Raw genomic sequence first — 16655 nt, 5'->3', positions numbered from 1 at the left:
TAAATATGTTTTTGTCCATCTTTAATTATTTACAAGGCCAGAAGATTCTGACCACAATTGGCCATCACAACCTGTTCATTCAGAAGGTTAAAAAATAGTTTCATAATCTACACTTCAGTAGTTCTTATAATATAAGATATACTGTAACACTTATAATTACCTTCATTTAAGGCAGTGCCTTTTAATGGTGTGGCTTCACAAGCATATTTATATGTATATACATTTCTAATTTATTAATTAAACAAAACAGTTCTCAGATTGTAAACTCAGTTATGACACTCATGATTATATTAAGACAGTTGTGCAAGTTTCAAATATATTTAAATTCTCACAATGTATATTTTTCAAGAAAAATAAATCGCTCTTGTATACAATTCAGTTTCATTGTAATAGTTGCCAGTGGACATTTGAAGTTTCTAATTTTGCTTCACAACATCTCACAACTTACACAGTTTTTAGGTGTATCACCCTGAGGAGCCACAAGATGGAGAATTATACTCAAGAACACAGCAGTCGCACAGAAATGAGTGACTGATATCTGAAGGGGGAAAGCCACACAGTATTAATGCTAGTGTAAATTCATTCACCTGTGTTTGCCTTCTCTATCAGTGATTGCATTTAATAAAGAGTTATTGAAACATAAATCAAATTTGAATATTTAGGTGAGTATTAAACTACATAACATTTACTATTACAATTTTCTTAATTTGCCTTTAAACGGCATGTTAAACAGAAACTTGTCACAGTCGTATAGTATAAAAAATTGCATGTACCTATTGTTAACACAAAGAATTAGTGCCTTCACAGCCCGAAGCTCTACTCCCCTGAGGTATGCTGTGCTTGATTGGTGTTTTCCAGCCAAACAAATAGGGATTCATACTGTACTGCGTCTGTTAAGGAACTCTCTGTGCCAAATTAACAAGACAGAAGTGGTCACTTGGAAGAATTTAATTAATAACTTGTCTTGTTGTTAGAGAGTTCTACTTTGACTTCATGTGGCTTGCACACTGCTTCTGCATGTAATTACAAGAGACCATTAAAGCATACTCACACTTCAATTTTTCTGTTAAGACACATCACATTCAGACAAGGCCAATTTAATCATCAAATATTTTAGGACTATTAAAAAATATCTTTCTGAAATGAGGATATTATGGTTTTTTTTTCTTGCTTTTAGATCTAAGAGTAATAAATCATATATTTTTCACTAAAACCTTAGCTGCTGAGTTTTTGGTTCAGTTTACATTCTCCATAATGTGTATTTGTATAAACATTAATGTCATGAAAACTAGTCTGTTTCTTAATATTTAAAATAAATCAGAAGTGTAATGTTTATTTGATAAATAAAAATGTACTGTATGAAAGTTAAATTTGGCAGGAGCTTTACATAAATGCTACCATGATAGTAATCATACCTGAGTGAGAGTAGAACTTTGCAAATAATGGGATATATTCAAGATCCATTTTGAAAAGAACTGAGTTTTGCTCTTTTCTAATAATAATGTATTGAATTTAGGTTTTGAAACTGCGGAACCAGCAGTTCTAATTGTTAATGCTTCAATAATTGAAGTATGTTTAATAAATATTTAAAGTAATAGTGAAAAAAATGTACAAAAATATAATTTATAGAATTTTTAATTGGGTTTTCAGTTTGCATTAACCAACATACAAAACTCAAATTCATACTCAATGCACTAACAAACACATTAGCATAACAGAATAGACGATCCTGATCTTCTGTGAGACTTTCATATGGGAATGATTACATCTCACTGTTTGTTTTGGCATTTACTCTTCCCATCAGGTGATGTTTGGTATTTTTTTCAGGTTTCAATAAAATAATATAACATTTTGGAGCAAATATGCACACAAGCAGCCCAAAGCTAGAGGCCAGAATTGCAAATATTTCAACAGCCACAGTGTACTTTCCTGGTGAACTGACATACGCGGGTATAAAAACCAGCCACACGACACAAAAGATGAGCATGCTGAATGTAATGTATTTCGCCTCATTAAAATTGTCTGGCAGTTTCCTAGCTAAAATGGCAAGAACAAAACACAAACAAGCCAAAACCCCAATGTAGCCCAGTACACACCAGAAAGCCAAATCAGAGCCAGTGCTACACTCCAGTATGATCCTTGACCTCTGATAGACAGTGTTTTTAAGGGGGAATGGTGGAGCAGCTATCAGCCATATAGTACAGATGACTATTTGTACTGCAGTACATGCGAAAATGATCATCCGTTGCTGCCTGGGTCCAAACCATTTCATGACATTACTGCCAGGCCTCGTCGCTTTGAAAGCTGCTAGAACGACCAGGGTTTTCCCAAGAATGCAGGATATGCACAGAGAGAAGGTTACGCTAAAGGCAGTGTGCCGAAACATACAAGACCAATATGTCGGCTGTCCTATGAAAGCAACAGAACACAGGAAACAGAGTGTGAGTGACAGCAGGATAAAGAAGCTGAGCTCCGAGTTGTTAACCCGGACTATCGGAGTGTTTCTGGAGTGAAGGAAGACCACAAGGACACCAATCGTAAGGCAAGCTCCCAGTAGAGCAATCACTGCCAGTGTGATCCCCATTTCATCATAGCTCAGGTATTCCACCTCTTTGGGTATGCAGTCTGTTCTTGCAGCATTTAACCAGTGATCCTCAGGACAGTCAGTACACTCTACTGAATCTGTAGTCAAAAACATGGGGAAGTTACAGAAAGCAGCAGCCATATTTTTTAAATTGAACACTACACCTTTTACATAGTTCTCTTTGGTGTGGAAAATAGTCAATTTTCTACTGGATATTTTATTGTAAATATTGAGCTTTAAAAGCCCTCTAAGTTTAAAAATAGTGGTGTTTTGTACCCCTTAATATTTTTAGAACATCAGGGTGAAGCATTTGCTTCACTTTGATTTTTGTTCCACTTTATCTAACTCCATTTAATCTATTAATAATCTAATTTTCAGGAACACTTTAACAAACAAAGACACACCTATACAAATATATACTGTATACGGTATGTATTTATAAATAATGGTACACAGCATACATATATTTGGAGATGGGGCTCATGCAGAGCATGCACGAGAGTAAATGAAGAAGGAAATACTTGCCTGTCTGATTACTAATTTTGCCATCAGCACATGGTAGACAGTCAAAGCAACAAGGAGGCTGCCCTTGACGAATCCCTTTCCGTGTACCAAGGGGGCAGCTTTCAGTGCACACAGACCGCAGCACCTTACGTGGAGAACAAAGAGCAGTCCGTCAGCCTCTGTCTGCAGGCCTGGAACAACCTGCGCACACAGCACTTTGAAATGAAGACGCATTTCTGAAACACTGTGCACTGCTGCATGCAACACATTCAGAAACAATCAACACATATCTAATGTTCCAAAATCTGACATTTCAACTTTTCCTTGAAAGATGTGTATAGCACCTTACTAACTTTATTATGGTTTCACTTATAGGGAAAAAGAAGAAACTGATTTGGTTTGTGGAAAATATTTTAGAAATCTGTCCCATAGAACAGACAACTTAGGAATCTCAGTAAATTGCATTAAAGAAATAAATGTTTTTCTTACAAATAAGTTAATAGTGTCTCTTTGCAGCTTGCCTTTTGATTGTTATTCCATATCACAGCTTCTTCATTTATCACAATCTCCTTCCCAAGTCCTCGAGATGCATCATAAATTCCCACCGTGACAAACCACAGTTTCCCATCTGCACCCCTCTGCCAGTTTATAATATCATAAGACGCAATAGGGTCTCCATTTTCATCAAAGCTTATTTTTTCTCCCAAGGCGTTTGTAACAGATAACGTCTGGATGTAATGTTGAAGCTTTCAAGAACAAAAAATAACGGTTATTTGGCATTATGTAAAAATGAAGTAGAATGAGGTCTTAGGCATGAAAACAGAATGAGACAATACAATCAAGAAGTGTGTTACCTGCCATGGCTCAAAGCTTGAAGGGTCTGCGCATGTAAAATTGCCAAATGGTCCTTTCCCAGGCTCACAGCTGGTCAGGCTGTCCAGCGAGTGGGCAATAGCATACGCAGCTTTATAAACGTTGTAGGACACCCGGAGGCTGGACACGTCCAGGTAGATGGAACTCTTCTCCACCAGAGACTCCTGGCCGCTGGAGGGGGGCTGGACTCTGCCATCCTGGCCAGTGGCGTTCGAGGGCAGGAAAGAGCAGCCGAACACGTCGCCCCAGAGCTCCTGCACCAGCGTGTTGTTGGGATACAGGGAAGGGTGAACTTTCAGGAGATAGTCTCTCAGAGCAGGGATCTGTCCCCGGCGAATGGCAAACCCAATAGTACCACCGAGAGAAGGGTAGAACTCACTGGCTGCAAACAGCGAGGCTGTGACCCAGGCTTCGCTGGCTATCCACTGAATGCCAGTGATGTTCTGAGCTGCATACTCCTTCAGCAGGGGGTACAAGTCACCTTCTCCAGCAAACGAAATGACCACCCTGGCTGTGGATCGTTTCATCACATCTAAGATCTCCAGAATCTTTTGTCTGCTGTAAACTTTAGGAATAGTTTCATAGTAGGCCAGACAGACACTGATCCTTTCAAACTCCTCAATTAACGCCTGGAACGCATATCTTCCATAATCACCATCTTCTGAAATGGCTCCCACCCAGGTCCATCCGAAATGCTTCACCAGCTGAGCAATGGCTTTCACTTGGTGGGAGTCGCTGGGAACCGTTCTAAAAAATGTTGGAAATCTTTGCCTGTTGCTGAGGCAGGAGCATGTGGAAATGTAACTTATCTGAGGAGAAAAGGTCAAAACAACAGAAATAAGAAGGAAATAAGGCCTTGTTGCCTTATGTTAATGTTTCCCAATTACAGAATGCCAAAAAATATAATCATAAATATTATTATCAGGTAGAGACTAGGGTTTAAATAACACATTTTAAATTGGTAGATAATAATGTAGCAGAATTACTAACAATGATCACAGAACAGCCTAAATAAATGCAGTGTCCAATGCACCTATTTCAGTCTTCTTTGTAACATCTGTACATGTACAGTACATGTAATTCTTGGTTCTAGAAACTAGAGTACATACCATTGGAATTCTAAAAGGCTGTAGCGTTCTAGAGAGGATAATGGACTGTGATGACCCCGAGTCTCCAATGAAGACCTTTACAGGCCAGAGCACATCCTGCTGGACACTTCACTTGGGCCATTAAGAACTGTGAGACTGGCTCTCTGGGATGCCACATGAGTTGCACAGGAGTCATAAATCTTGTAGCCCAAGGTTAGATTGGGAAGCAGGTATGGATTCTTGTTGATCTCTTCAATGGCCAGTCGCATGGTCTGGGCCCAGCGAAAAGCTCTAGGGTCAAAGCTGTGGAGAAATCACGTTTTTTAGCTGAAGTACAGAAAAGAAAATCTACAATACCTCCCCATATTTTGGACCAGGGTGAAAAACAAGTTACACAATACTGAAAGTATGCAAAAAGTTGTGAGCAGGTGAATACAGCCACTGATAATCTTATGCTTTGGGATTATAGCAAATTCAAAATGTACATTATTAAACTTTGCAAAACTAAACCCTTATTTTTCTGCAATTACTATAAAAGAAATTAAGTCAGAAGAATCTAATTTTCAATGGTTCTTTAACTTTCCAAAATGAGAAAAAGAAATACAGTGTATTCTTTTTAAGTGTGGTGTGCCATAGCTACAAACTCCAGCAGTCAACTTGGCAATTAGCAGGGTGCCGAAGTGAGAGAACATATTTATGAATTTTGTTTATGCACACATGTCACTTCATTTGATTTCAAAGCTACTAAAAAGCTCAGTGCTTGAGTAATATGGTTTAAATAGCCATGCCTGCCAAGGATCTAATCACAACTCTGTGAAAACATATGAAATCGGTCAGCTAATTAGTGGGTTTTTCTTTGCACAGATGCAGCAGTAAGGCGAGACCAGCCTGCTGGGTGCTCAGGTCTGCAGCGTTAAGTGAGCATGATGTCCCATTTCAAGGTCTAATGAGCACGTCTGCTTTCATCATCTCAGTTTAAAGGTAGTGTTTGTGGAAATCTGACTTGAAGGCAAATTGTCTGTGAAGCTGTTTATGCTTTCTTGCTTTGAATTCCCCAGAAAAGGCAGTTTACCTGAGAAAAGAGCACAGCGGGTTTAGTAAAGTACCTTTAAAAAATGTAATGGGAGAGAAAAGGCTGAGAATACATTTTAAATGAAAGCTAATCCATGCTGTCATCTGGCAGCAATGTTCCCCCTGCGCAGCAGTACATTAACTCACCCTTGACATCCTGATGCGGCCGGTTTGTGTGTGTAGGTCAAGTCAGGGACCACTACCCGGTAATGCATTGGGAAAAGCCCTCCAATAATGATGTCTCCATCGGCTAGGAATCCTGGCAGCTCAAAGTTGCCCTGAAGTGTGCATGATGCTTCCCCGTCTGCGTGAGGAGCAGAAGCAGAAAGGGAATTAAACAAATTCCAGATAAACAGAAGGATCATCTTCTAAACCTGCTGGCGCACTGACCTGTGAGACAAGTAGAGCCTGCTCTTTTATTGAGGGTGTTTTCCCATACAGATCATACTGTGTCGTAAGTATCTCACTGGAATTCATGTTGGAATGAGAATGTGTGACCGGTGCTGCACCACAATCCCAGCAGGTACTGTCACACACAGCTTGTGTACAGGTACAGTACACAAAACATTTTAGTGATGAAAGAGGGCCTTCAGTTCTTTAAGGTTGCATACTATTGTTCTAATATATGGAAAATAATATTAAGAGATTTACATTTTTTTATAGAACTTTCCTTTGTTTTTAAATAAAAGATTGCATTGTTTTAGAACATCAAGACATATTTGAGCACCTTCCTGGAATGAGTGATCATTTGTAACTTTTCAGCTATTCGTGGATTGCAGGATTTTATGGAAGAATAGTATTTTGTCAGCAAAGATTAGAACCTTTGTAAAAGTTTTCGTAGAAAAATGCACCAGTGTGTTTTGTAATGTCATTCTGTATTTTAGGCAAATCGATTAATTTGAGTTGTATATTATAATTATAATTGTTGTAGAGAAAAACGGTTCAGGGACGCCAAATATGTAATCATAGTGGCTCTCTGAAGGCACCAGTTCTGTAGGGTTTGGGCGTTTACTGTGACAATTATTAATTGTAGCAGTAAATCACAAAGTTGATTCTTTTGATGGCTTTAGAATCCAACCATGCGACATAACTCAAACAACGCGCACACACAGGTACTAATACACGAGGATACATTTATTAATACATAGAATATGCATATAAACCTAACAGATCTTAGCGAGAGGGTTATCAGAATACAAAAGGTATATATTCAATCAGTTACAAATGTTACACATATCAAGAGGACATACGTTCAGTATATCATTCATTAAGACCGTTTCGTAAAGTGAACTTGGTTACAACTTCTACATTAGATACTCAAACAAGTACATAACTCTTAGGAATTAAATTGATATCAACTGGTTTGGATAACAATTGAATTCTCGAGCTGTAATGCATTGAAGTTGAATACTCATCCAATCTTTGGGGATTCAGATCTCCTGCGGGCACAAAGAAACAGTTGCAGGCTGTTGCTGTCCAATCCGCGCTCTCTGGCTCCGTGCCAGGCTGTGCTGTGCGGCTTGCGACGGTGCGCTGCTGATGCTCACCGTTGGCTTTAACTAGCAAAGTTTGTGCACAGGAGAAAAGATGACTGTGGGTCCCAGCAAGTCAGGAAGAGGACCGGTTCGTTCCTGATGAAGAGCTAGTTCTGAATAGTAATTCAGCTGTCCACAGTTCCGTCCTGTTCACGAGGCCTGCTGCTGGTTACTCTCTGGCAACCTCCACTCTAGACTCTTAGAACAAAGGAAAGTTCTGGCACTCGGACACACTGGCCGTTCCGTGGTTGTCCGGGCTGAGTCTCAGGATGGTCAGGAGGCGCGCTGCGAGAATGTCCTGCCCTTGGGAGCCTTCTGCTCCTGGGCCGTCCTGCCCTGGAATTCTCCTTTGAATTCCCTTTAGAATTGTTGAATCTGAATCTTGTCTGAATCTTGTTGAATCTGAATCTGAATCTCCCAGGCTCTCTGTGTTGCCTGTTTTTACCTGGAGGAACTTTAGCTCATTGATTGGCTGAAAGTTCCATGGGCATCAGAGTCCCACGTGGGTTACTCGGCCCTACCAGTCCCTGATTGGTTGATCAAGGTGAGATATGAGTCACTTAGTCCTGACACTTAGGAATGCAATCCAGATGTCCAACTGGCACTCCCTAGACAGATAGGCGCCAATGGATGACCATTGATCATGATAGCCAGGCTTAGCTAAGATCATCCCCCTTTGGGAGCTGTCCTTATCAAAAGAAAACATCTTGCATGAATGGTTTCTCTGTGGCTGCACCACAGAGATGAACAGAGAAATGGGGCCTCATTTGGGAAGCTCAGAAACACTTAATTCTGCATTATTATTAAGCCTCACCGCTACATTGTATATTATTATAATTATAATTAATATGGGGTCCACCCGGGTGTGAGACCTTTGACATAACATTTATTACAGATTGTTGATGAGTCACGGTGGTTGTGTAAGTGGTTAGACTGACATCTACTGGACTAAAAATGAAGTAAGGTAACAAAAAGATTAGTTGAGTAGCTTATATGCAATCACCCAATTACAGTTCAATGAGAAGCGTGTATAACTGTATACGATTCCGCTTTCTCTTGCAACTAGTAAACGCCAGGTGGCGCTTTAGTGGGAATACAGACATGTGCCAATGTTCATAAAGAACCGAGGAGCTTTTTATACACGCACACACGCTAATTAAAATACTGCAGTCTGTACCATATTCCCCTGTGATTTATACCATGCTGAAGTGACGAGATACAGACTAGTATTCTGCAACCAAGTAAGCAGTTAGACCAAATTGTTCTCCCGTCGTCTCCACGTTTAGCCGAGTGGGAGCTAGTCTCACCTCAATGAGCGGGGCGGCTTTTTGTGTCTTTCCCAAATTTTGCATGTCACACAGTGAAGGAAAATGTATATTTAAAGCCTAGGAACAAAGCCAAACGACAAAGTGCAAGTTAGTTTCAAATGTTTCTGAATGCGAAATGTAGTGAAGGACTGTGTTATATATATGTGTGTGTCTTTTACACAACTTCATGATAATCTCAAACATTTTGCAATTATAACACTTGTACCTTTATGCCTGTACTTGAATGACGTCGCATCTGTAAAACGTTGTTAATGTTTTAAATGCTTCTTTAGTTAACAATAAGTCCTTGTGATTCTGACATAGTGCTTAGACTGTCTGTCTAAAGACTGCTGGTGGCTGCTGTAATTTAAGTTTTTGATATCAGAAAGGCGAGATAGGAAAGTCATCCAGCTGCTGGAAGAGGAGAATTGTCACTTTTTTATCTGCGGATAAAGACAGACCAGCGATAATTTCACTGCATGAACAACCTGTTACACTGTTCAATGACCGTACCAAAAAGCCTTCGGAAGTGGGGTTAATGTTCAGACTGGATTTCCCCTGGGGTTTACTCGTAATGAAATGTTACAGTTGTACTGTATTATTTTTTAGGCTTTTCCTTAAGAGAAAAAGATTTGTTTTTGAAGTGGAATAAAAGAACTGAGCTACAGAGATTAGTTAATATTAAGCAAGTAATAATTTTGGTTTCTACCCACGCAGTATCACTATATTGCCTATCTGTTGTATCTTTTAATTGTATCTACCAATACAGAGATTTTCTATTTCTTATGTAAAACAAGAAGTATTATTTACAAAATACCATATATAATCAGAGTACATATATAATCAAACCCCCTTTGTATTAATATTATCTCCAGTGTTTAAAGAGATTCTTTAACAAACAAATCTTCCTGCCTTTTTCCTTCAGTTCTAGTTCTGTGCCCTGCTTGTCATTATTAACAAAACTAAAAAGTGTAATAGCATTTCTAATAGTGAATTAATATTATGCATATTTAATATTCCTTAAAATAATTTGTTTTATGTTTTAATAATACGTTATTTTAACATAAGGTTTTGATTCACCTCCACCAGCCATAAAAAATTAACTATTACATGAACATATTTAAAGAAACCAGATTTCTCTAAACTGCCCGACTGTACTATAGTCGTATTTCAGTACTGAGCAGGATTCAAAGTATTATTAACTCAGTGGTTCAGTGAATTAGTATTCTTTTTACGCACTTCAAAAAACTTAACAGTTAAGAGGACAGAAAAATAAAGGGTTTGATTAATTCCTTAAGTCAAGTAAAGGCTCAATTTTGGAAGTGTTCGGAACCCAAGTGTATTTATCAACCTACTGTAGATGAGTGACAAAAATAAGAAATGTAGTCATTATAACGAATAACATTAATAACATTAAATATTACTAATAACATAAAACATTACACAAGTAGTATTATATTTTTTCTTAATAATTTAGTTTGAGAATTTCCAGCTTTTTGTTTTAAGCTGTCAGTAAACGACATGTTACGAATGGAATTATGTTAAAATTAGACGATTATGAATAGTCCTGTCACAGTTCATCCTTAAATGTATTGGGGTTTTTTTGCGGTAGAAGAAAATTACTAAATTTGGGAAAAGTATTAATTGAACTAAATTTGGGAAACTATTACCGATTTTTACAGAATTTGCTTCAGTTATTAAGAGTATGCGGATATCTGTATATCGGGCTTTTATCGTGTATAATTATTATGAAAATACAGGAGTGTTTGAATGTAGGGTATGAAAAAAAATTAACTGAGGAGGGAAATGAGGAGGAAGGCGGTCTGTATGTGTCTTACAGCTGTATTCCACTTGATCGTGCAATGACAGCGTTCCCCCTGAACAGACTGACAGTATAAATTCATTTCTGCATAAACAAGGTGAAGTACTGTAACTGTTCGTGTAAGAAGAGACAGTTACTGTACTTCCGTACCTCTGCGACAAATGGCATATGTAGGACTATTAATGTTATCCATGTTCTTTAAAGAGCTACATAGCACAGACGGAGCAACTTGTAAGTTTCAAGGACCAGTCGATATTCCCAGTTTCTACGAGAAGGGCGATGTTGTCCTGGGAGGGCTATTTCCTTTGCACTACAGACCAGCGCCTTACCTTCCTTCATTTCAGACCGAGCCCCAATCAGTCAGCTACGTATAGTAAGTCATGTCTACATTCATTCACTTGACGCATTCACACGCTGTCATTTTTCACACGCTGTCAACACGCTGTCAATACAGTGCTTCAACCCAATCCTCAACTGCAGTATAGCGTCATTGTCCTAATTACTGTTTTATTTAGTTTCAGTCCTCGGGCACTTCGATGGATGCAAACCATGATTTTCGCCGTTGAAGAAATTAACAAACGCCAAGACCTTCTGCCTGACATAAAGCTGGGGTATCACATCATGGACAGCTGTAACGACATACAGCCTTCTTTGAGAAGTTCCCTAGTCCTTGTGAACGGCCAGCCGGCCGATGCCGTTAACCACAGCTGTGCCGGGGTCGGGAGAGCGGTCTCGCCAGTGATCGTTGGAGATGCGGCTTCTGGGGTGTCGATGGCTGTGTTGAGAACTCTGGGGTCCTTCCACATCCCACTGGTAAGGTACTGACGCGTCAAATACGGCGTTTTTCTTATTGTTTCTTGTAATAATCTTTATACATTTTTTAAAATTCAATAATTATTTGCATTTATTTCAGTAGCGACTCAGACATGCGTTCCTGCTGGAGCACGGCTGAACCATGTTATTACTACTATTTGTCTGATTTTTATTATGATTCTCCGAATCTCTCTTTTCTTTTCAAGGTGAGCTACTTCGCGTCTTGCAGTTGTCTAAGTAACAAGCGCGAGTTTCCAGCTTTTATGAGAACCATGCCCAGCGACGCCTACCAGATAAAGGCGATAGCTCAGCTTGTCAGTTATTTCAACTGGACCTGGGTCGGAGTCCTTGGAGTCGATAATGACTATGCGCACTTTGCAATTCAACACTTCCTGGAAGAATCCAGCAGGCTAGATGTGTGTGCTGCGTATGTTCATTTCTACCCGCTTTCTCCAAATAAAAAAGATGTAATCAAAGTGATAAACATTATTAAAAGTTCCTCTGCAAAGGTTGTTCTCAATTTTTCAGGGGAATCTGTTTTACAGTCGATATTAAGTGAGTGCAGACGTCAGAATGTCACCGATATACAGTGGATTGCAAGTGAAGCTTGGGCGACTGCAAAATCTCTGTGGAAAGAATTCCATGACCTTTTAAAGGGAACTGTTGGGTTTGCGATTCGCAGAGCTGAAATTAAAGATCTTGGTGATTTTCTGGGCAGAATTAATCCATCTCACGCACGCAAATTCGCCTTCATTGCGGAATTCTGGGAAGAAACGTTTGAATGTAAATTGAACCATTCCTTGAACACCCATACGCACGGCGATGCGTTTCCGAGGAAGCCCTGTACGGGGCGGGAGAGCCTGGAGAGGGTGTACTCTGAGTACTCAGATGTGTCTCAGCTCAGGGTTTCCTACAATGTGTACAAAGCCGTGTATCTGATAGCGCACGCCCTGCACACGCTGAGCAGGTGCGAGAATGGAAGCGGTCCTTTCCCAAATCAGAGATGTGTGGACGTGAGACAAGTACTTCCGTGGCAGGTACAGTAGGCTTCAAAGAAAAGTGCAGAGACTGGTATGAAGTCGGAAAGCTGTTGTGTTTATTGCTCGCTTTTGTATTTCTTTCAGCTCTTGCATTACATGAAGCAAGTGCGGTTCTCTGTCCTTGGAGAAGAGGTGAGCTTTGACGAGAACGGAGACCCGGTCGCATCCTATGACCTCATGAACTGGCAGGAGGGGCCCGACGGGTCGCTTGAGCTGGTGAAAGTTGGCTACTATGACGCTTCTTTGGGTCGTGAAAACAGTCTAATAATTAACGTGTCGGCTGTTCGTTGGCACAGGGGCCAACAGGTTAGTCGTGCTTTTCCGCTTTTGAAATCTTCTACATTTTATTTGTTGTTGTTATTATTTACATTCTCATCCTTTTTAACATTTTTGAAAAACCTAGAAATGGAAAAGTGTGGTGTTCATCAGGTCCTGTTACTCGAGATCAAAATGCTTGTTTAACCCTGTTGCTATTGGTCTATTATTATTGGAAGTCTATGGTCTTTGCTATTATTCTTTTATTCAGTTATGAAGTTTAAGGTATTTTCAGTTACAATATATGGAATCCTCTGGTCTGGTATGTACTGTAGATAGGTTTATGTTAATATACACTTCCTTGTTTTCTGGTTGATTCCACTGGATAGTGTGACAAGTGAAGGGTGAGTTGGAAATGTGACTTAAATAAATAGTTGAAAAGGAAATATCAGTTCCCATCCTTACAGGCAGAATGCTTAACCATCGTGCATCCTCACGAAGCCCACAGTTACATTATCATTAAAACCTGCAACTTCAGAAGTCAAGTTTAGTTTTTTTTATTAAAAAATACTTTTAGTGAGACAACTGTTTAAGAACAAGAACAAGTGAATATTACTATTATTTTCCCAAGCATCTGTTTTTTTTACCTTAACAGATGGCAGAAAGAAAAAGGAAGCACATTATCTAAAAAAGAATTATGCAAGCTTGCTTAAACTTAAATTTATTACTCAAGTTTTAAGAACAGATGTGAGAATCGTGATCTGGATGTATAAATTATTGATTTGCCTGGGCTAGGCATTTTGACAAGGAAATGGACTCTCATTGGTTTTTCATACAACATTTCATATTTTGGCAGCACTATACTACTGCTCACATGGTCTGTCATTGCATGTTACATGTTTTGATTTGGCATGAATTACACCTCTGCATAGTGTACTGTATTTTAAAAAGAAACACTTGAAGGCAAGGGGTGGCACAGTGGGGCAGTGGTTAGCATTGCTGTCTCACAGTTTGGGGCCCTGTGCTCAATTCCTGGATTGCTTTCCGTGTGGAGTTTGTATGGTCTCCCCGTGTTCATATGGATTTTCTCCTAGTGCTCTGCTTTCCTCCCACGCTCCAAAAGCAGGAAGATTGACCCTGGTGTGAGTGTAGATGTGTCTGTGTTTGCATCTGTGTGTCTGCCCTGTGATGTACCCTGCATTGCTCCCGTTGCTTGCTGGGATAGGCTCTGGCTCTCGCACAAGTCTGAACTGGAGGAAGAGCTTAGAAAATGGATGCTACGTTAGGAAACGAATGGTTGTGAAAATAAAAACAATGGCTTTATTTTTAATGAGATGAAGAGCCAAGTCCTTGAAGGGAGACGTAATGAGATTTTTACAGTATATTCACTAAGAGTGACTAAGAATATCCTTTTTCACATCATGCTTCTTACTGACTTCATGTGATTTGTGAGTGGGTTTCACGGCTCCCCTGTAGGTCCCTCGGTCTGTGTGCAGTGACAGTTGTTCTCCAGGTTCAAGAAAGGCCACTCGCAGGGGACAGCCTGTCTGCTGCTTCGACTGTGTCCCATGTGCTGATGGGGAGATCAGCAGTCAGACAGGTGAAGGACTGCATGTGATTGCATTAGTTTATTGTTAGTTGGAAACAAATCTTCTCTTTCTTGCATGTTCTAAATTTTCAATATTCTTTTATAACACTTTATTGAAAATTATTTTGCACTCTTTGAGGTACTTATTTCTTTGTTCTTTCCTCCCAAACAGACTCCCTCGATTGTACGAAATGCCCACTGGAGACATGGTCAAACAAAGCAAGAGACCAGTGCATCCCAAAAGAGGTGGAGTTCTTGTCCTATTCTGAGTCAATGGGAATCGTACTGACAGTGGTGTCGACACTTGGAGCCTGTGTCACCACAGCTGTTTCTGGGGTGTTCATCTTCTTTAGAAACACCCCCATCGTCCGCGCAAATAACATGGAGTTGAGCTTTTTGCTGCTGCTATTCCTCATTCTGTGTTTCCTTATTGCACTTACATTCATAGGAGAGCCAACAGACTGGTCTTGCATGGTCCGCTACACAGCGTTTGGCATAAGTTTTGCTCTGTGCATTTCCTGCATTCTTGCAAAGACAGTGGTTGTGCTAGTTGCTTTCAGAGCCACTCTCCCTGGCAGCAATGTCATGAAGTGGTTCGGTCCCACACAGCAAAGAGCCAGTGTGTTTGTCTGTACCTCAGTCCAAATTCTGATCTGTATAGTGTGGCTGATAACCAGCCCTCCACATGCTGCACATAACACTGTGTATCGAAGTGCAAAGATCATCTTGGAATGTGCTGTTGGGTCAGCGCTGGGATTCTGGGGTGTTCTGGGTTATATTGGAGTGTTAGCTTGTCTGTGTTTTTTTATAGCCTTTTTAGCCAGGAAATTGCCAGACAACTTTAATGAAGCAAAGTTTATAACTTTCAGCATGCTGATATTTTTTGCAGTGTGGATAACCTTCGTCCCAGCCTATGTTAGCACTCCAGGAAAGTATACTGTAGCTGTGCAGGTCTTTGCTATTCTGGCATCAGCGTTTGGTCTCCTGTCCTGTATCTTTGCCCCAAAGTGTTACATTATTTTATTAAGACCTGAGAAAAATTCCAAAAAATATTTAATGGACAAAAGTAATAAGAAACACCAAAGAAAGAGAACCAATTTTATTAATACCTGAGAAAAATACCAAAACATATTTAACAAAGGTGATAAGAAACATTAAGCAGAGAGAACCAATTTTGAAATTTTGTCAAAAACAGATCCAAATATGGTGTATTTGTAATGAGAATAAAATACAATAAATGTTTCATATGTTTTTTTCTATTAAGGAGTAATGAATTCCTTAAATAGTTATTCATTTCTTTATTTAACTCTCCTAGATTAAAATAAAACAAATATGATTGTTTTGTTAAACCAATATCTGTTAAACAGGAATGACTTCTGTCTTTCTACTGCCATCATGATAATGTATTGATATTTGTCTTTTTGTGAAACTAGCTCTAGATTGATAACCTGCATAATACGTCTTCATTGATAACAATAAATACTTGTTAATGTCATTTGTAGCAAATGTGGTGGCACTATGGCTAAGGATTTGTGCCTGTGGCTGGAAGGTTGCTGGTTCAAGTCCTGTTGGTGGCAGAGAAATCCTCCTCTATTGGGCCCCTGAATAAGACCCTTAACCCCAGGGGTGCTGTATACATGGCTGACTCTGTGCTCTGACCCCAAGCTTCTCACTCCTCATCTTTGTGTCTCATGGAGAGCAAAAATGAAGTATGTGAAAAGACAAATTCCTAATGCAAGAAATTGTATAAGACCAATAAAGTGGTCTCTCTCCAATATGTGCACATGTTAACATTTATATAAATGTTACATGATGCTCACATGCACACTGAAGTGATTACGTTTTATCTTCTGCATGTTGCCCACTATTGTAATATCTATACAATAAAGGTTTGACAATGTCTTGATTAACCTGACTTAATCATCCCTGTTGTAAGAGCTGTGTCAATCTCACTAGAAGTTGATTGGCCCTTTTTTATGGGAATATTTGTGCAGCCTCACACTTAGATACTCCACTTAGTTGGAGGTACATCCACAATGTCTAAAGTGTCCCTTTGTGCTGTATGAGTCAATAGATGAGTTGATTTCACAGGGTATGATGCATGTAACTTGAGGAATGTTCATGGGCGTCTACTCTAAAATTTTGAGAATAGGCTTCATAAGAGTGCATTGTAAT

At 39.5% G+C, this 16655-nt stretch overlaps 1 protein-coding gene and 1 pseudogene across 1 annotated transcript; one reads left to right on the top strand and one right to left on the bottom strand.

Annotated features, from left to right (window-relative positions):
- Positions 1-1762: 1762 nt before the first annotated feature.
- LOC138242242 (extracellular calcium-sensing receptor-like) lies at positions 1763-6597 on the bottom strand (annotated as a pseudogene).
- Positions 6598-10973: 4376 nt separating this feature from the next.
- LOC102695024 (extracellular calcium-sensing receptor-like) lies at positions 10974-16338 on the top strand. Its single transcript, XM_069197464.1, has 6 exons — positions 10974-11157; positions 11300-11597; positions 11804-12634; positions 12722-12943; positions 14369-14492; positions 14653-16338. Exons 1-6 carry the CDS (start codon positions 10976-10978, stop codon positions 15591-15593), a joined length of 2598 nt encoding a protein of 865 aa, XP_069053565.1. The 5' UTR covers positions 10974-10975; the 3' UTR covers positions 15594-16338.
- The last annotated feature ends 317 nt before the right edge of the window (positions 16339-16655 follow it).

The sequence above is a fragment of the Lepisosteus oculatus genome, chromosome 13 (genome assembly GCF_040954835.1).
Source record: "Lepisosteus oculatus isolate fLepOcu1 chromosome 13, fLepOcu1.hap2, whole genome shotgun sequence".
NCBI classification, from domain to species: Eukaryota; Metazoa; Chordata; class Actinopteri; order Semionotiformes; family Lepisosteidae; genus Lepisosteus; species Lepisosteus oculatus.
This window is presented reverse-complemented; position numbering and strand designations above follow the sequence as displayed.